This window comes from Cyprinus carpio, chromosome B10, assembly GCF_018340385.1.
Source record: "Cyprinus carpio isolate SPL01 chromosome B10, ASM1834038v1, whole genome shotgun sequence".
NCBI lineage: Eukaryota > Metazoa > Chordata > Actinopteri > Cypriniformes > Cyprinidae > Cyprinus > Cyprinus carpio.
This window is the reverse complement of record NC_056606.1, coordinates 6,004,204-6,024,406: the sequence shown is the minus strand read 5'-3', so window position 1 is coordinate 6,024,406 and position 20,203 is coordinate 6,004,204. Positions and strand designations below refer to the sequence as shown.

Below are 20,203 nucleotides of genomic sequence, written 5' to 3'. Positions count from 1 at the left end.
TGATCCCATCCTTCCTTCCTAGTCCAGAGATCTAGATCCTCCCTTCCATTGCCCAGTACCTTGTGAGCTAGACCCTCTCCTCTTTAGCCCAACACAGTGATCTAGACTCAAGCTCTCACAGCCCAGCACAGACCCCATCTCCTAGTCCCTTGAGGCTTTATCTGCTCTCAAAACACTACATACTCTCACTAACACAACTACAGACATTCAATAACACAACACTTACAATTAAAAAAAGAAACATCCACACTAAAAAACAAAAAAATAGATTCGATTAAATGTACTTTTGAGCTGTTAAAATGAATAATTGTCAAGGGGATCTATAGAAATTAACCTAATATACAACAAATAAAACAAGAAACAAACCCAATCAAATCAACAATATCCACAACCTGTTTCTAAAATGAATAATTGTCCCTCTCTATCATAGTGAAATTCACTCAGATATGGGGATTGCCTCCATAGAAAGAAACAAAACCTTATCCCACACATAATAACTATAATAATAAGTGACAACAAACGGGTGTTATAACAACAAGCTACTACCATCAAATTGTCTAACTCAAATAAAACCATAAGCAAATAGATTCTTCCACAACATAATAACCAGCTGTTTTAGCCTTCTTCCACAAAACAGGGGATCTAGTGAAATTCACTTAAAACGGGATATCTTGCAATTTGATAAAAACCTTAGAAAAGCCAACAAGAAGAATATTTGCTGTACACCCTGTTTACTCATGTCATACGACATACTGATTCGTCTGTACTGCCAGCCTGTACCTTCAAGCAGATAAAATCGTAAGGCATTCACTTCCATTATTTCCTGCCTTCTTTTCCGGCCACTACAAACTACAAAACCTTTTCTTTATTAATATTGAACTAAGGTCGTATCTTACATGTACAGACCCAAAAATCTAGATTCATTGTAGTTGTAGCGATATTTACCAAGATAATGAAATCAACAAGCATGCATCTGCAAGAAATCTAATGTTATCAGCACACAGAAAACATGGGTAGATTAAATAGGGTGAAATCATAAACAAAAAACCTCTGCAAGTGGGAATAACGCAATGCATGTGAAGGCAGTCGCATAACACATGCGAGAGCAACCACAAATGGAGAAAAGAAACAAGATAATCCCCTTTACAGAACAGGCAAAAGAAGCATTCATGATCCATTTTCCCATTTTATACACAAACATGGACGCTGAACACAGCGTGCAACAAAGAAAAAAAGCATTTTGAATTAAAAATACCTATAAACTGACGTGAATAGCTCTTCGTCTGCAGTTTTCTTCCCCTGGCGGCCCATCTTAGGATATAAAACATGCAGTTTGAATAAGCTCGATTATGAAAAATTTTAGCCCAGCACGCATAAAGACACACCTAGCATTATTATACCTGAACCTTTATTGCATCTAGGGATTTGTTTATAATGCATGGATGAGACTCTAATGTGTCCTAGAGACTGGATGAGACTCTAATGTGTCCTAGAGACAAAGAGACAGGCATCTTTACGAACACCATAGCAGCCACTATGAGATTTTTCCCCATCGGCCAGAAAGGCCCACTTTTCCAATGACTCTGTGTTACATTTGGACCATACACCTGAACCTTATCAAGGCATCTGGCTTCACTCAAGGCGGGGATTCATCTTCATTGTGCCCGTTAACAACTCTAAAATGTGTGTTTAATGTGATTAAGGGAACCCCTCCCTGGATCGATATAAGCCACCGGCTTTTCAGAGGAAATGAGTATAAAGAATTCCTTTGAAATTTGAACCTGCCATCTATGTAAAAATCATGCACAGGATGGATGGTGAAAAAAAAGGTAAAATGTCCTGCATTAATAAGCATGAGAACAAAATTAGTGGTCACACTTTAGTTTAAGGCCACTTCCCCTATACATGGTGACCATACTACTGACATATCACTGCATCTATCTTATACCACAGGTTTTCAAAGCAGATCATTGATGCCGTTATTTGATCTAGTGTTGGTTTAATGAACTTAACAAATGCCAGCCGCTTGAACTCAATGCTGACACCAAATTTGTGAAAATGAGTTAAGCGGGAGAACTGTAGGCAAATTTGGCCCTATAGTTATAGGGAGCATGGTCCACATAAGGAATTTTGAAAAAATTGTAAATGGTCTTAATTAGCAAAAACTTGGCTAACTCAGTTAGTTTAAGACCATATTCTCACTTCTTAACTTTTTGCTGACAATAGCATGCATATTACTAGAATTATCTGTATGTATTATTTTTAAGCACATTGAATGCCTTATTCAGTGATTGCAATCCCACACCTAAACTGTTTACCATAATTGAAATAATTTTCATATAGCAAGATTTGTAGTTAAAATTATAATAGAGAACTGGTCCCACAAAGTAATGAACATTATTTATTAAATGTTAATTTGCAAACTTGGCTATATCAAGTGTTTTTAAAAATAACTGAATATTTCTGAAAAATAAAAAATATCAATATTCTTATAATTAATTATCTCATATATACAAAAAAAATAAACTGAAAAAAAAAAATAAACCCTAAACAACATAAACAAAAACATCACATTAAAATTATAAAATAAAAAACAAAATATATGAATAACATTATGAATCGCCGGACAGTTTATTTTGAATAACTTTATGTTTGTATATTTCGAATCTGTTTTAGACGGTTACCGTTTGTACTGTCAAACTGGTGTAACCACATTATAATAATCCCCAACTGCCCAATCTTGAAAGTTGAAAATTCAGGTCTGATTCTGCATGAAAACAAGATATTGTCTCTCAAAGAGCGAGATACAGTCCTGATCTCGCCGAACGAGTGTTATATTTTCAAATCTTTTGCCTGTTACCGGTACCAATTCGGGTACACACAATTTTGTTGGTGATTCCCCATTTTATCCCTCGAACTATGACAGAATCTGGGTTTTTTACAAACACTTTTGCTTCTAGTGCTTTGTACCTCATGTTGAGAAGACGCGGAACCACGACCCACACGTAGTTACGATTGCGAGCCTTTTGTTGTGTGCTTGTCATTTGAGTATCAACTCACTGCTTCTCTAATCTGTTTTTTTGTCTTCCTTGGCTTTCTGATCTCTTACCTTTGGACTAACAAGCTTTAGGTTTCCGACCTGTAAGTAGTAATTGATACGTTAGTGGTACATTTCAAGTGAGTGCTCAAATATTAATTTTTTTGTAGTTCTAAATGTATCCCCGTAGTCAGCTTTAGGTTTCCAGAAAAAAAACCCCCCATATTTCTGTCGACTGAAGTATTTCTAAAAATTCGCAGTGGAACCTAAGAATATGGTCGATTAGTGTAGACTGACCTTGTTCTAATTACGTTGTTTAATAATAAAAGAACGTTAGTGTAGCACACAGACTCTATAATAATTCTGAAACTGCTGTTTATTGTGCTGCACTGGCAGTTACAGGGTTAATGCGGGAGAGATGAGTGATTTCGGCTGGTGCTCCTGGTGATACAAACTGTTCTGCGTTCTGATTAAAAGTTAAGACTAAGCGTCTTTTGTCTGTCGTTCTTCAAACATTACAGTAGACATATTTTGGTTTACAAACTTTATTGTTTCATCAATTAGTCACGTTAGCACTCGGCTAACGTATCCACCTAGTTGTTCACAGTTTAGCAGCTAAACTTTAAGCCTGGGCACGATTCGCTTGCATAAGTGTTTTTGTATTTTATGTCATTATATAAGAACGGAATTGACTATATTATTGTTTTATGTAAAGGGTGCTTTGTCAATGGTAGCGCTGGCTAACTGGCTCAAGCACTCATCTCTGTGCCAAATCACAACAGGTTTGGCCAGCTGACCAATCAGAGCAGAGTAGGCCTTGAGGAGGGAGGGGCTTGCTTCCGAACTTGCTTGAAACTAATCCATTTCCTAATCATGGGCAAATGACTTCTAATATTAAATGTATATTCTGAGAAATTACAATGTTTTCTGACCTTAGATGCATTTAAACCTGATGTAGGGGACTCCAATACAATATTGGGACACTTTAAAATACCATATGACCTGCTCATTTAGCAGATGCTTTTATCCAAAGTGTCTTACAAATGAGGATAATATAAGCAAATTAAAACCAACAAAAGAGCAATATTATGTGAGTGCTGTGACAATATTTAACAATATTACGGTTTCATTGAAATTTTATTAAATACATGCCTGGTGGTGATCATAAGAGAGTTATCGATCCCAATTTTATTGATGGTAGTGTACAGAAGTATAGCTACAATATACTTCTCAAATGTTCATAATAAATATAGGGCTTGATGACAATATGTTTTTTAATCTTTTGCCAATTGTTTACATAGGATGACAAAAAATGAGGTTGAATTTTGCAAGTAGGGCACATATGCTAACCACTAAGCCAAGGTCTCGACCCAATGACATTGCAACTGCAAGCTTCATTGTACATTTCTTTTCACATTCTGTTATATGAGACTGCTTAAAATCGGTCCAAACTTAAAACTACTCAGAATTACTATTAATCCCATCTAAAGTTAGAATAAGGATAAATTTACCTTTTAGTTTGCCTGAAGAGGTGTCATTTCAATATACAAACAACTCCAAAAAAGTAGACAAACATTAAACTCTGCTTGCGCAACAAACAAAGCATGAGGAAAGTTGTTCTGCAAATGGCAGGATTTCTTCAGCTCAGCAGTATCTGTTTGCAGAAAGCATCCGTTTTCCATGATATTTGTCTACGCATCACCCAAGAGACTACAGAAGAATCTTTTCCTTGCTGTCACTGTTAATTCAGTGAATCCCACTACAGTAAAACTGCTGCTAGGACACCATAGAATTCACGGAATGCTGTTCGCAACCGAGCTCTCTGCGACTTCCCATCAACAATTCCCATATCTGACATTCCTGGAATGCTGTGCTTCACCGCAAGCGTTACCTTTGTGCTGTTTCACCTGCCTGTTGCTTTGTCACAACCACTACCAACTAAAAGTAAGAATGGAGTACTGTAGTGTTCAGTTTGATAAAGGCTGGTTACACACTTACACACACACACACACACACACACACACACACACACACACACACACACACCCAAAGCCCAGTCAAACATGTCTGACCAGCTTTTACTCATGGTTATGGGCTGTACTGTCAACTTTGCCTGGAGCAAGAGGGAGTATGTCAGGTTTGACAGAGCAGAAATGCTCTTGTATTGTTCTGGCAAAGTGGTCCCAGTAGACAGCAATCAAGTGTGCATGTGTTTGCCAAGGTGGAACGACTCCGAGCCTTTGGGCTCTCATATGTTTGATGTGCCGGAACACAAGGTTTGCTTCACATTGGAAAAAGGATTCGGTCCTACATGCTTTTCAGATCGCAGACTCTGATGCGCAGGAGTTCATAAACTACAGCCGCAGGAAAAAGCAGTGACTGCAGGATCAGGGTTGGGGGGGGATAAACTAAACTCAGCTAACTAGACTAACAAACTAAACTTTGTTTAATATAACAATAAAACAATCAAAACCTTAAGAAACAACACTACTACTACAGATGAAAAAAAAAAAATAGAAATAGTCGGTGCTGGTGTGAGGCGGTTTTATATATATATATATATATATATATATATATATATATAATATATATATATATATATATATATATAGTTGAACTGCTTTGATTTATGGATGGCTAGTTTACAGTTTCCAAGCAGATCCCGAATAGTGTAAAGGACTAGCATTTTATTTTTGCATAATGGCAGAAAACATCCTCCCACCTATATGGCTATATGTTGCAAACAATGAAGTTCAATTAAATATATAGACTGTATCAAACGCAAGAAAATACATGAAAATATAGTCTAAAAACAAGAAAATACAGGCTAAATGCAAATGTGGATAGCCTATTAGAGATCAAAATTAGATTTATAATGATTTAATAACGTTTTTATTTTTTTTATATTTATATTATCTAAAAATATTTTTGTAACACTGGTAAGTATGTTTCTTGCTGAATTGTACTCAAATATGTTATATGTATATTCACACGTTAGACAACAAATTTTTCTTCAAATGTGACGTTAATGCATTTTTTGGACTGAAATATACAGAAGAAAATATTTTTAAATGCTTTAAATTTTTTTATATTTTTTAAATATATTTTCAAAAATATACAAGAAAAATATATTTACGTAAAAAATATAATCAAAAACATATAAAAAAATAATTACAATTATATATATATATATATATATTGCTGTATGAGTATGACGAGCTTTTCATTGAAAAGACATGGTTTTAATCAAAAGTGTTCAGGCAAGAGTAAAGACACCTTCTAGTAAAATGATTACCATTTTATTAATGAAAACAATTATTTAAAACTATTTTCATCAGCTTTAAACAGCAGGGACTATACTGACCTTGATGCAAGCTAGCTAGATTGAGCTATCAGCACAAAGGCTCATGGTCAGCTTTGTTATGGCTCCAGTTTTGCGTAGCAACAACCATGTTGTACTGAGAAGGCCGTTTCGCGCCAAGAAACCCAAACAATGATACTACTGACTCCATTACAGAGAAAAATATAAGCGTCAAATTCAATTCAATGTAGAATTCAGTGCCAGAACAAATTGGGCTAAATTTGGTTAGCTGATCTCCAAGCCTGACAAAGCTGGTTAGGCAGGTCTGTTTTGACCAGATAAACCGGATAAGGGCAGTAAACCACCTTAGGCTGGTAATAAATCACAAACATAAAACAAAAATAATATTTGAAAAGAGAAAAAATTGCATTATCCATTGACGAGGCTGACAGTAGATTTTGAAAGTGACAAAGGAAAGTTCCAACACACTCTAAAGGTTGGTACTTTACATTTTGGTGAATTTTTATGAATTAGTACAATCTCATTCATATGTTTTGTGCATGGTTTAAGGGTGGACCTTCATTTTTTTTTTTTTTTTAAATCATACATTTTTGTACAACTTTAATAGTATACATTTATACAAATGTGCCTAAAAAAGGCCAAATGATTGATAATGTAAAAAATAAGTTATAAAAAATATTTATTTATTTATAATAAACAACTGTATTTAAAAAAAAGTATAATTAAAAATATTTTAACATAATTATAAAATGTATAAAACTTTACATAATGAATAAAAAGAATATTTATACTTATCATATATTTAATATAAAAATAAAGGCATTTAACCAGGCTAGACAAAACCTAGGTATATTCAAAACATTAAATCCTACAAAATACTTTCTCGCACTCTAATTCTGGCTTTGGGGATTCAGTCTCAAAATCAAACAATAAACCCAAAAAAGATTGACTATACCAAGATAACCACACCAAGGAAATGCAATGATTCATGGGAAATGCCAGAAACATCAATACTTCATAGAGAAGTGCAAACCTTGATCTTCAAAACAACACTAGTATCTCTGTTCCTTTTTGTATTTGTTTCAGCATGTATCCGCAAATCATACCAGACATTTAACGTTAGACCACATTTAAAGCCATTATTTTGCAATTATTTTGCCAGATCACTAAAATGCCAAGCATGTCTAAATGCGCTCACTTGTGCAGCTTTCATGAGAAGCAGAAAATATCAAAATATAGAAGCTGTCCGGAGGCTATCCCTGGTCATTCCACTTTAAACTCCCAAAATAATAGAGCCACTGTTTCCCCTTCCAAAGCACAACAACATTTTAAGGATTATTGTTTACCAGGGGGAGGATGAGTGAGCGAGAGAAAGACCGAGAGAAAATGAAAGACAGAGAAGATGGGGAGCAGATGATGGGGTCATTTCACTCTGCCCTCCATTTTATCTCCATTCAGATGCTCAAATAACAGCTAATACACTCACCAACCATTTCACCACCGCACACTGATCACTGAAGAGTTTGTTTTCAGTGCTGTTAAAAAGCAATAACAATTTCTTTTTTATAATACATTTTATGCCAGGATGATTTTAAGAAGCCACTGTCCATAACATTGAGTGAATTGAACTTAAGACTTAAGATATTATGATCATTACTATTATTTTTTAACATCAAAACAACTGTAAACGCAAATTCATCTGTTGGCAAATCCTTAAAATTCTGATGCCAAGTTTGAATAGGCTGCTTTACACTTTACATGAAAAAGTATGAAGAGTGTCGACATTCATTAACTTTTTACTTTTGTAAGATTTTGGAACGTATCATACCTAGCTAAAACATAAGGGATAATTTACAGTCTGTTTGTCATTATCGCAAAATAAACCTCTATATGCTAATCAGGACCCCAAGGCAAAACGGAGGTTTGTGTGATAATGAGCGGCTGATTGTAGTGTACATTACCCAGCTTATTACTCACATAGAAAATAAATAAACGGACATGAAATATTGATTTGAGTTCTAATTATTTTACTATGTAAGTGAACTAGCACAGTTGCTATGTAGGAAATCAATTGGCTGGAATGACTTGTACACCCTTGGTTACATTAGCAGAAAAGCAAAGTCATGTCTGAGGTGGGGAAAGTTAATCAATTTTAATGAAAGTTTATGAAAACACATTTGGTGTCAACTGCAAACTTATTTCATGTGGCGACTGAACCTACCTCGCATGAATAACTCAACAAAAAGGCCAAGTCAAATCATCTCTAAAATGGAAGTGATGTTGAGGAACAGACAGTACCTGTGGATGGAGTGGAACTGCTCATGGTAGTAAAGCAACACGAGGAGGCGGAAACAGGAGGCTCTCCAGATGCCCACTGAAACACACGAATATGAAAGTTTCGGTCAAAATGACAAGTGGGAATCTGAACAAATATGAGAAACCACCCATAACACCCTAAAAACCACTTATTATGGCAAATTTGGATGTAAATATTTTGCAGTATCCAATTCAAACCTGTAAAACCAATCATGAGTAAGCGATGTTACAAAAAAAAGGCAACAAATTCAAATGTATTCCAAAACGGAATTCTTATTTCCTCGCCATACTCAGATGGTGAGATTATCTGTGAGTTAATGACATGGACCAGTGTGACGAGTACACAAAACCAATCGAAATCCCCCGTGGCGCATTAAAGGACTGTTTTCAGTGCAGAAGGGAAATTTCAGCAGCGCATCAATTCCTTGAGGACGATGTTTAACAAGCACACAAATGCATCCATTAGCTGCAAATTGTCTGGGAGGTGGGCGGATCAAGAATCTATTCAGCTATAAGATGGCTGGCATGTGATGCTGCCTTCAGATAGCCAACCTCGAGAGGAAATGTCTCCATTTGTGTTGTGTTTCCTGTGCGAGGCACTTACAGCTCAGGGAATACCGTCGTAATTGTCTTCTTGCCGGTTTCTAATTTTAGAGCTTTTTTTGTGACCATGTTGGAGTTCTTGTGCTAGATGATAAAGAATATGCAGAATTTAGACATTTTATGTTTGGTTTACTTGCTTGTTTAAAAAGAGCTATTTGGGCAATTCAAAAGTTGTATTAACCAGTGTTGTTTTAATATTATTTATACACTTTTATAGAATTTACTAATATTATGAATTAGTTGTTATTTTAATATTTTCCATTTTTATTTTAATTTTAGGTTATTTAGGTTTGGTGATTTTGTTTAAGTTTTAGTTTTAGTGATTTTATTCCTGCTCCATTAGTTTCCATCTAATATTAATATTTTATTTATGGTTTTTTTTTAATTAATAAAAAATATATTTTTAAAGTTTTATATAATACAAAGGCCTGCACATGACATGCAGGGAAAAAAAAGATACATTGTGCGATTGACTAATTTTGATTGATTGCACCGTTTAAGTCAATCATGTGCTCGATATAATAATTTGTTCCCTCGTTTTAAGTAAATCTTGTGAACAAAATAATTTGTTCTGCTTCCTGTCTGCATTCTCATAAAACTGTTGCAAAGACACTTTAATTGGCTTTAATTTTGAGTTGGGAATGAAATAGAGACATTGTCAAAAGCCGTGCAGCTCTGCATGGAATCTACATTGGTTTATGAGAATGCGTACAGGAAGTAGAACAAATTATTATATTGTGTGCATGATTTACCTAAAACGAGAGAATGAATAAGTAAACCGTACAAACAATTTAGTAAACCAAGGGAACAAATTAGTAAAATGTACAAAGAATTTAGTAAACCGAGGGAGCAAATTAGTAAATCATACAAACATTTTAGTATACAGAGGGAACGAATAAGTAAAACGTACAAACAATTTAGTAAACCGAGGGAGCGAATTAGTAAATCGTACAAACAATTTAGTAAACCGAGATTAGGAATTGTAGTAAATCGTACAAACAATTTAGTAAACCGAGAGAACGAATTAGTAAATCGCACAAACAATTTAGTAAACCAAGGGAACGAATTAGTAAATCACACAAACATTTTAGTAAACCGAGGGAACGAATTAGTAAATCATACAAACATTTTAGTAAACCGAGGGAACGAATTAGTAAAACGTAAAAAACAATTTAGTAAACCGAGGGAACGAATTAGTAAAACGTAAAAACAATTTAGTAAACCGAGGGAACAAATTAGTAAAACGTAAAAAACAATTTAGTAAACCGAGGGAGCGAATTAGTAAATCATACAAACATTTTAGTAAACCGAGGGAACGAATTAGTAAATCATACAAAACAATTTAGTAAAAACCGAGAGAGCACGAATTAGTAAAAACGTAAAAAACAATTTAGTAAACCGAGGGGTCGAATTAGTAAATCATACAAACATTTTAGTAAACCAAGGGAGCGAATTAGTAAATCATACAAACATTTTAGTAAACCGAGGGAACGAATTAGTAAAACGTAAAAACAATTTAGTAAACCAAGGGAACGAATTAGTAAATCATACAAACATTTTAGTAAACCGAGGGAATGAATTAGTAAATCGCACAAACAATTTAGTAAACCAAGGGAACGAATTAGTAAATCGCACAAACAATTTAGTAAACCCCGAGGGAACGAATTAGTAAAATCATACAAACATTTTAGTAAACAGAGGGAACGAATAAGTAAAACGTAAAAACAATTTAGTAAACCGAGGGAGCGAATTAGTAAATCGTACAAACAATTTAGTAAACCGAGGGAACAAATTAGTAAAACGTAAAAACAATTTAGTAAACCGAGGGGTCGAATTAGTAAATCATACAAACATTTTAGTAAACCGAGGGAACGAATTAGTAAATCGTACAAACAATTTAGTAAACCGAGAGAACGAATTAGTAAAACGTAAAAACAATTTAGTAAACCGAGGGGTCGAATTAGTAAATCATACAAACATCAAGGGAGCGAAAGCGAATTAGTAAATCATACAAAACAGTTAGTAAACCGAGGGAACGAATTAGTAAAACGTACAAACAATTTAGTAAACCAAGGGAACGAATTAGTAAATCATACAAACATTTTAGTAAACCGAGGGAATGAATTAGTAAAATCGCACAAACAATTTAGTAAACCAAGGGAACGAATTAGTAAATCGCACAAACAATTTAGTAAACCGAGGGAACGAATTAGTAAATCATACCAAACATTTTAGTAAAACCGAGGGAATGAATTAGTAAATCGCAAAACAATTTAGTAAACCGAGGGAATGAATTAGTAAATCGTACAAACATTTTAGTAAACCGAGAGAACGAATTAGTAAATCATACAAACATTTTAGTAAACCGAGGGAATGAATTAGTAAATCGCACAAACAATTTAGTAAACCGAGGGAATGAATTAGTAAATCGTACAAACATTTTAGTAAACCGAGAGAACGAATTAGTAAATCATACAAACATTTTAGTAAACCGAGGGAATGAATTAGTAAATCGCACAAACAATTTAGTAAACCAAGGGAACGAATTAGTAAATCATACAAACATTTTAGTAAACCGAGGGAACGAATTAGTAAATCGTACAAACAATTTAGTAAACCGAGAGAACGAATTAGTAAATCGCACAAACAATTTAGTAAACCAAGGGAACGAATTAGTAAATCACACAAACAATTTAGTAAACCAAGGGAACGAATTAGTAAATCGTACAAACACAGAGGAGACGAATTAGTAAATCGCACAAACCTTTAGTAAACCAAGGGAATGAATTAGTAAATCATACAAACAATTTAGTAAACCGAGGGAGCAAATTAGTAAAACGTAAAAACAATTTAGTAATCGAACACAAGATTGACTTTTTACACTCACAAACTGGATTATTGTACTGAATATCTGCAGAGTTTGCCCATTCACACCCTTGTGAATATTGCTTAACCATAAAGTTATGAAAACGAAAGGGTCATTTAAAGATCAGTTATCACAGTTGACATGTCATGACCATGAGAATATTAGAATAAGGCCGACCTGATTTACATACCAATGCTATCAGTATATTTTCGCCAGTAGTTTTCACATACAAAACATTAGCCAATCACAACAAAGGGCATTTACATGTACAAGTCTTAAAAGATTACAAATAGATCTTTAGACAGACAAAACCAGAATGTTTAATTCTAAAGAACAGAGATGGAGGAAATGTCTCACAAAATAAAATTACAACTGATTTTGCGGCGAGAAGCCTTGACTAATGTTATATTCAGAAATAAACTGCTACAAAAGGTCAGAGGCATGGCCTGATGGGTAGAGCATGTGTTTCGACATGTTGTGTATGTGGGAGACTTGTGTTCGAATCCAGGTTGAGTCATTTCCTGATCCGATTCGGCCCTCCACCCACCCATGTTTCCTGTCTCTCAGTCTAAATCAATAAAATGGCTAAAATCCCAAAAATGGAAACACAGCCCCTGTAACAAATGTGACCCTGGACCATAAAACCAGTCATATGTAGCACGGGTATATTTGTAGCAATAGCCAAAAATATTTACAACATTGTATGGGTCAAAATTATTAATTTTTCTTTTATGCCAAAAATCATTAGGATATTAAGCAAAGATCATGTTCCACGAAGATATTTTGTAAATTTCCTACCGTAAATATATCAAAACTTAATTTTTGATTAGTAATATGCATTGCTAAGAACTTCATTTGGACAACTTTAATTAGCGATTTTCTCAATATTTAGATTTATTTGCACCCTCAGATTCCAGATTTTAAAATACTTGTATCTCGGCCAAATATTGTCCTACCCTAACAAACCATACATCAACGGAAAGCGTATTTATTCAGGTTTCAGATGTATAAATCTCAATTTAAAAAAATTTACCCTTATGACTGGTTTTTCTGGTCCAGTGTCACAAATGGTCAACAGGTATTTGCAGGCCAAACCCCCTCAAGCATATAGGTAGAGAAAAAAACCTATAAAGTGCAGCCAAAGCAGACATTTGAGATCTACTGCCAATGTAAACGAGATGAGGCACTTTGTAGCTCTTATTAATAATGAGTTCATGCACAGGGTCATGCGTGATGCACGCAGCAGGTCTGAATGCAGCACAGCGGCCGCTCGCTCTGTCGTTTGTGTTATTCAACTCAGCTAGGTGTTGTTGGAAGGGAGAGCTCGCTTCACAGGCGGAGCCACCTCCATGCCGTCTCCCTATTGGTGCGTTACAGTCACCTCAGCCTACCAGGAAAGAACACAATGCTTATCTTTGCCTGGACTCATTTGAATTTTGTCTAAAAAAAGCAGAGTATGAATATGCAAAAAAAGGAACAAAAACGATAGAATCTCTTTACCCTTTACAGCTAAGCCCCTCTCTGATGCCTGTGACATTTTGTGCGCTGAGATGAGCTGAGGGTGATGAAACACGACACTGATGCTCAGCGCTCGCATCGTAATCACTGTTTCTCTGAACACGCCCTCTGAGGGTCAGGGCAGGTCACACGGCCCCATCCTCAACCAACTCCACCATGCCATTTTCCCACTCCGCCATCGTTATAGCTGAGTGTTTTTAATTAGTCGAGGGCAGAGAGAGAGAGAGAGAGAGAGAGAGCGAGGTCTGATTGCAATTAAATCCTTTCACTGGCATTCTCTCATCAGCCTCAAATTCTGTTTGAAAACCGGAGCGCTACTTTTTATAGAAACTGATGTTTTTGACTTCAATAATGTCCTCTCGAAAATAACGAGTGTTTGGATTTTCGAAATAGTTGATCATCAGATATTTTTAGAGAAATGGTCATCACAGTATATACTTGACGTGATATAAATAGAGCTCCTTCGTACGTCAAGGAAGGATGCAAATATAGAAACTCAAAAGGATCTGTTCAGGTCACACTTCAGACTAAAATTAAATGAAAGACCTAATCAATTATATTTTGCATTAAGAACATGAAGTAATTTTCAGCCCCATTAAGATGTGTTGCATTATTTCTTCCATTATTTTTATGACAATTATTCACATTTCCCTCCAGTAGTCATTACCGTAACACAACAAAACTCATTACTTTACTGTCATCTATGTCAGCCAGCTAGAATTTTGTCTTGGTGATATATTTACATTAGAAGAATTCCCAAAGCAACAACATTCAATATGACACAGGAAACCAAATATTTTTGCTTTTTAATAGACATAGAAAACATACATCAATGTAAGGCATGCTAACTAAAATGATAAAAACAAGGATACTTTTTTTTTTAATATATGCTGAAATTTTGTGAATTACAAAAACGTCCTCCACACTAGGCATAGCAAAAGTACAGTGCATCAGCGAACATGAGATTCATACGTAAGTTTCGTTCACACCAAGCACAATAACAATAACTATACTTACATTTTTTTTAATCGCTGTTTTTCTGTGAAAATAATGCAAACCATAGCAGAGGCATAAAACGTAAATCAGTGAACGTAAAATTAGTACGCAAGGTTTTGTACGCATTTTGTCCGTTTACACCAAGAACGATAGCTGTATGCCTTAACTTTTAATATTTGCTGTAATTCTATGAAAATAGTTAAACCCATGATAACAACTCAGAGGAACAATAGTGTTGGAATAATTTTCAGATTCAGTTTTTTTTTTTTTTTTTTTTAGCTAAAGAACAATAATAAAAAAATAAAAAATACCAGGCAATCAGAATCAACCAGACTTTAAAGAGCTTGAGCACCCAAAGGGATAGTTCACCTTGAAATTTAAATTCTGTCATTAATTACTAACCCTCATGTTGTTCCAAACCCGTAAGACCTTTGTTCATCTTCAGAACACAAATTAAGATATTTTTGATGAAATCCGAGAGCTTTCTGACCCTCCATAGACTGCAATGCAAATGACACGTTCAAGACCCAGAAAGGTAGTAAGGACATCATTAAAATAGTCCATGTGACATCAGTGGCTCAACAAAGAAAACAAAAATAACAACTTAATTCAACAATTCTTCTCTTCCACAATCACGATAGTACCACAACGCATGTTTGTGTATTCCTTTGTTTGAAAAATAAAAGTTTGTCACATGGACTATTTTAGTGATGTTCTTACTACGTTTCTGGGCCTTCGGATTTCATCAAAAATATCTTAAACTTAATTTGTGTTCCGAAGATGAACAAAGGTCTCAAAGGTTTGTAACGACATGAGGGTGAGTAATTAATGACAGAATTATTATTTTTTTGGGTGAACTATCCCTTTAAAGCAACAGATGACAAAACTGCAGCACAAGCTTATAATAACAGAAGATTAGTATGTGTTGTTGTGGATGCTAAAATGTATTATTGTTATACACTGAGCTGATTCAGCAAGTGGCCGTTCTGTCAGCTGCCCCAAACACTCACACACGGGCACTGGGCCATCCTTAACGGTCAGCCCTGGTATTATAGTAATGAGAATCATTATTAGGAATAAACTTAAAAACAACACTCTTGAATCATTACTGTAATGAGAATATGAAGCTATAATGAGCTTCATTGTCCTGAAAGTAATGTCATGAATAAGCTTCATTTGAAGCCTGTTAAAACAAGCTATTACTATTTATTATTACTATTATTATTTTGAGGTAAAATGTAACCTGGACATGTTTTCAAGAGATTCACACTGTTAACCATCACTGCAAGTTGTATAGTTTGTTTTTCTCTGGGTTTTATACTTCGCTTAATTAATTACTAAATGCATCTTTCTTGTTTATCTCTCCGAGCATTCACTAAACAAAAGCTTTGGGTTCTAATGCAAATGAATATGCGCAGGTGTGACTGGTTTTCTTGAAAGGGGAGACGTTATTTCCACAACAACAAACAAAAAGCTGCTGCTACTTGCTGCTTAATGTTATTATTAATAAGACATGTTGCTGAAAAAAATCTGGTGGGGAAATTAAACCTTTAAAATGATCTTTTTAAAATGGATTGGAAAAGAAGACAAGGCTTTAAAGATAGTTAATAATGGTTTGATCATTTTTAAGCCTGGCTGGGGGATATTCTGTAATTAACAGGGGCAGAGAAAATCAAATCAGGTTGTAAGGGTTGCAGAAGTTAATAATGTAAAAGCGCAATTTTCACCGTTCAATAATCTAGAGAGCACATCGCTGGAGGTTATCTGCAGGATTTTTAAAGTGTGGATAAGCTATTGTTTTGACATGCAGCATCAGGGTATTGCTGAGAAAAAAAGGGTGTCGACTAAAAACAAACACAAGAGCTTTTCTTAAAGAAATAGCTCACCCAAGAATGAAAGTTGTAATTTACTCAGCCTTACTTTACTAACACTTGGTGCATCATGTTTGGTTACAAGACAAGTGAGAACCAATGATCATAGCATGTATGCATAAAAATAAAAAATATGTATGTATACATACGTATATTTATTCTGTGGAACACAATAGGAGATGTTTTGAAAAATGCTCATGCTGCTCTTTTCCATACAATGAAACTGAATAGGGGGCTTGAGCTGTCAAGATCCAGTATACACTTTAGAGATGCACCGATACTGATATCGATATTGATAGCTGATTATCCAGAATGATGTCTGCCAATACCGATAGTTTGAAGAAAAAAAAAATCAATGCTAACCAGTGCTGTAAAATATACAGGGAACCCTCTCTTTGGTTTATTAACATAATATTAAAGGTTATATATGTCATTATACATGTATATATATATATATATATATATATGTATATTATATATATATGTGTGTGTGTGTGTGTGTGTGTGTTTGTGTGTGTGTGTGTGTTTGCAATTAAAGAAAAATATTAGTACACTGTTCAGTAAATGCTTAAAACTACTTATATATTAATTTAACTGCAGCCTGTCTGATTGACATCATACTACAATATGGATTTTATTTCAACATATAACGCACCCTTAACCCAAATGCAAATGAAATCAGATTTTTTCCAACTTTTTTTTTTTTTTACCAGTTATTTTTTGTCTGTTCCAAAAGCTTATCCAACATAAGACACAAAATAACTTAAAGAAAAAGTAAAACATTTTTTTCTTCTTTTTTTTTTTTTTGGATCTTGACAAGTGAAGCCCCTCATTCATTGTACGGAAAAGGACAGCATAAACATTTTTCAAAATATCTTCTTTTGTCTCCCACAGAAGAAAGAGTCATACAAGCTTTTGGGTGAGTATTTATGAACCATGAACAATAAAATTGCACTGGCTACAGAGAACAAAGTATTAACTATTATGAAAAACCATTTCAAAACATGGTAATACAGTGCATAAAACCCAAAACTGGATGCTGCATTTGATCCTATAGAAACTGTGGGCTGCTCGGTTGCTGTTTTTGATGTTGAAAGCAGCAAAGAGAAAAACCATGGAAACGAGAGGGGGGGGGGGGGCTTTCAAAGGGAGGTTTCACATTATGTAATATTCAGTACCAACGATGCCACCAAGGAGGATATTGGGACAAAATGCCCTCACAGCTCTAAATTACAGCTTAAATTCACAAGACAAATCTTGCCTTTATAATGCAAAAACCGTCTATGAACAAAGGCATTTTACACACATCTGTCTGTAACAGGCAGTAAATACCTGCCTGCGCCGGCCGGTGAAAGAAAAACTGGCACTTCCCTGGAAAGGAACAAATATCATACAGCTGACGTCGAACTAATCAATATCCTCAAGTCTCAAGCCATCCGCTTCAACTGGGTTTCACCACAACATGTTGCTTTTCCAAATTGCCCTGTTACCACGAGCATTGCCAGACAATAACATTTTCCATCAGACCAAATTGAGGAATTGAAGAGTGAATATGTGGCCGGAGCAGGGAACAGGCTGTTTGGATGCACGCCAGGCTCAAATTATCTTTAGTTTTATCAAGCTCCTCATGCGACGGACTCAAAACAAGCTAAACTAGCGCCTGGCCTCCCAGCTTGGGCTTAAAGGGAAACGCAGAACTGACGTTGTTCTCCTGCAGCGCGAGCAATTTTGAAATGAATATCAAAGACGTTAGACAGACAACAGACCATCTCCTTCCTGACGGAGATATTATGCAACGTGTGAATAATTCCTCAGCCATTTGATGCTTCTTTGAAGGCTATGTTATTCAAGTTATTGCATTTACGGATCATGCATGCAGAGGCAGGCATCAACATTTGCGCAATAATATCTCAGAGTTAAAGAATGTAGGGTGTTATTGACAGCAGGCAAATAACTGTGCAATTAAATAACTGAATCATGTGTAAAATACAAAGGTGTTTAAACCTGCAGGTTAGGATCATGTCTGTATGAAAGGAAATCAAGTGTACAGTTTTGTCTTGTTTTCCAATTAAAGTATCTAAGCATCATGATACAAGATAAAATTACATTAAGAAGGTTAAGACTTGTTTTCATAAAAGTTTGGATTTATTTTTCACACACACATTGGCAAAGTATGAACCTTGTTTTAAGCAAGAACATCCATGAATTTATGCTTTCAACAAAATTTAAAATCATTTGTCAGTAATCTAAGAAAATAAACATATTGAATTTTAGATATACATATTTAAATATTTAAATAAACGTTAATATTGTATTCTAGACATTCTATACATATCTATATATTTAAACATAAATACTGAATTCTACATATACATATTTAACTTAAAATAACATTTACACTGAATTTTTGATATAAATATGTAAATAAATGTAAATATTGAATTCTAGATATACATATTTACATTGAATTTTAGATATACATATCTACATATTTAACAAAACCTAATTATTGAATTTTAGATATACATACTTAACTTTAAAAAAACATTGCATTTTTGATATAAATATTTAAATGAACAAAAATATTGATTTAACTTTAAAAATGTGTACACTAAATTTTAGATATATATTTAAATATTTAAATATGCATTTATATTGAATTTTAGAAAAATATTAGATAAATAGAAATATATATATGCAAGAACACGTTTTACACACATACATTTTTAAATATTTAAATAAACACAAATATATATATCATTTTAGATATGAATATTTAAATTTAAATGAAAGTTTGCTTAGAACTTTAATAGTGTTTTAAAGGGTGTTTGGATAAAACAAGATCAAATTCAGATTAAGAAATTGATTTTTTTGGAGTGTGAGTATAATACATCAAAGGGTTGAACAAACAGGGTTCACTTTCTCAGACTATGATGGAGGAGAATTAATTCTCTATGTCTGCTTTTTATCTTGGAGGAACCCCGCTGTGTGTGTCGAGTGTGTGAACATGTGTTTAGTCTGCCTGAGCAACTGTTTTAACCTCTTTCTCTCTCTCACTTTTTATTGTGATCGTCTAGTCATGCATCTGTGACCAGAGCTTCAAACAACAACTGAATTTCACCTAAAAAGGAGTCAATGATCCTTATCAATGCCACATTGTTACACTTTTCAGGGAAACTGACCTACATATGGTTCACTTACAACTGTCTCTGCTTATTAAAACGGGGTAGAAGAAAGTATTTTAACATGCATTAATTACACATCATTGAACAATTTAACATGAAGTCAAAACAACCAGCATCATAATGATTTCACACTATCCACACATGCAGGTACATGATGTTCAGATAACAGTTCATTGAATGCATCCTCATAAACACTTGCACAGATTGCTACTACAAGATTAATAACTGCGAAAACATCAATCTTTCCAAATAGTATTGCTTAGTAAACATGTATTTTAATACAAGGTTGCTGTATTGGAAACACATGGAACAGTAAACCAGGTGTCAATAAGGACTTTCATCAACAGATTGAGTCCATAGCGCAATGAAGCAGAAAAACGGTTAATTTATTAAAAATTGTTAAATGTCATCATCGGCAGCTTGAGAATTCAGTCAATCCTTGATGCATAATATGAAAACAAATTGAATGTGCATCAAAGTTGTAGAGGA

The 20,203-nt window shown here is 34.5% G+C and overlaps 1 protein-coding gene across 8 annotated transcripts in view; it reads right to left on the bottom strand.

Moving 5' to 3' along the window:
• The window catches only part of ptbp3 (polypyrimidine tract binding protein 3), a 65,866-nt gene that overhangs the window by 25,129 nt on the left and 20,534 nt on the right, over positions 1 to 20,203 (bottom strand). For 4 of the 8 annotated variants that reach the window (XM_042732231.1, XM_042732232.1, XM_042732233.1 and 1 more), the window contains one exon: positions 8,658 to 8,733. The exons of 3 other annotated variants lie outside the window; for them this stretch is intronic. In XM_042732231.1, the coding sequence (XP_042588165.1) occupies positions 8,658 to 8,682 (25 nt within the window). In that variant the 5' untranslated portion in view covers positions 8,683 to 8,733. Of the gene's footprint in view, positions 1 to 4,548; positions 4,819 to 8,657; positions 8,734 to 20,203 lie in introns of those variants that run through there. One more of the 8 variants, XM_042732235.1, reaches the window with a different exon arrangement.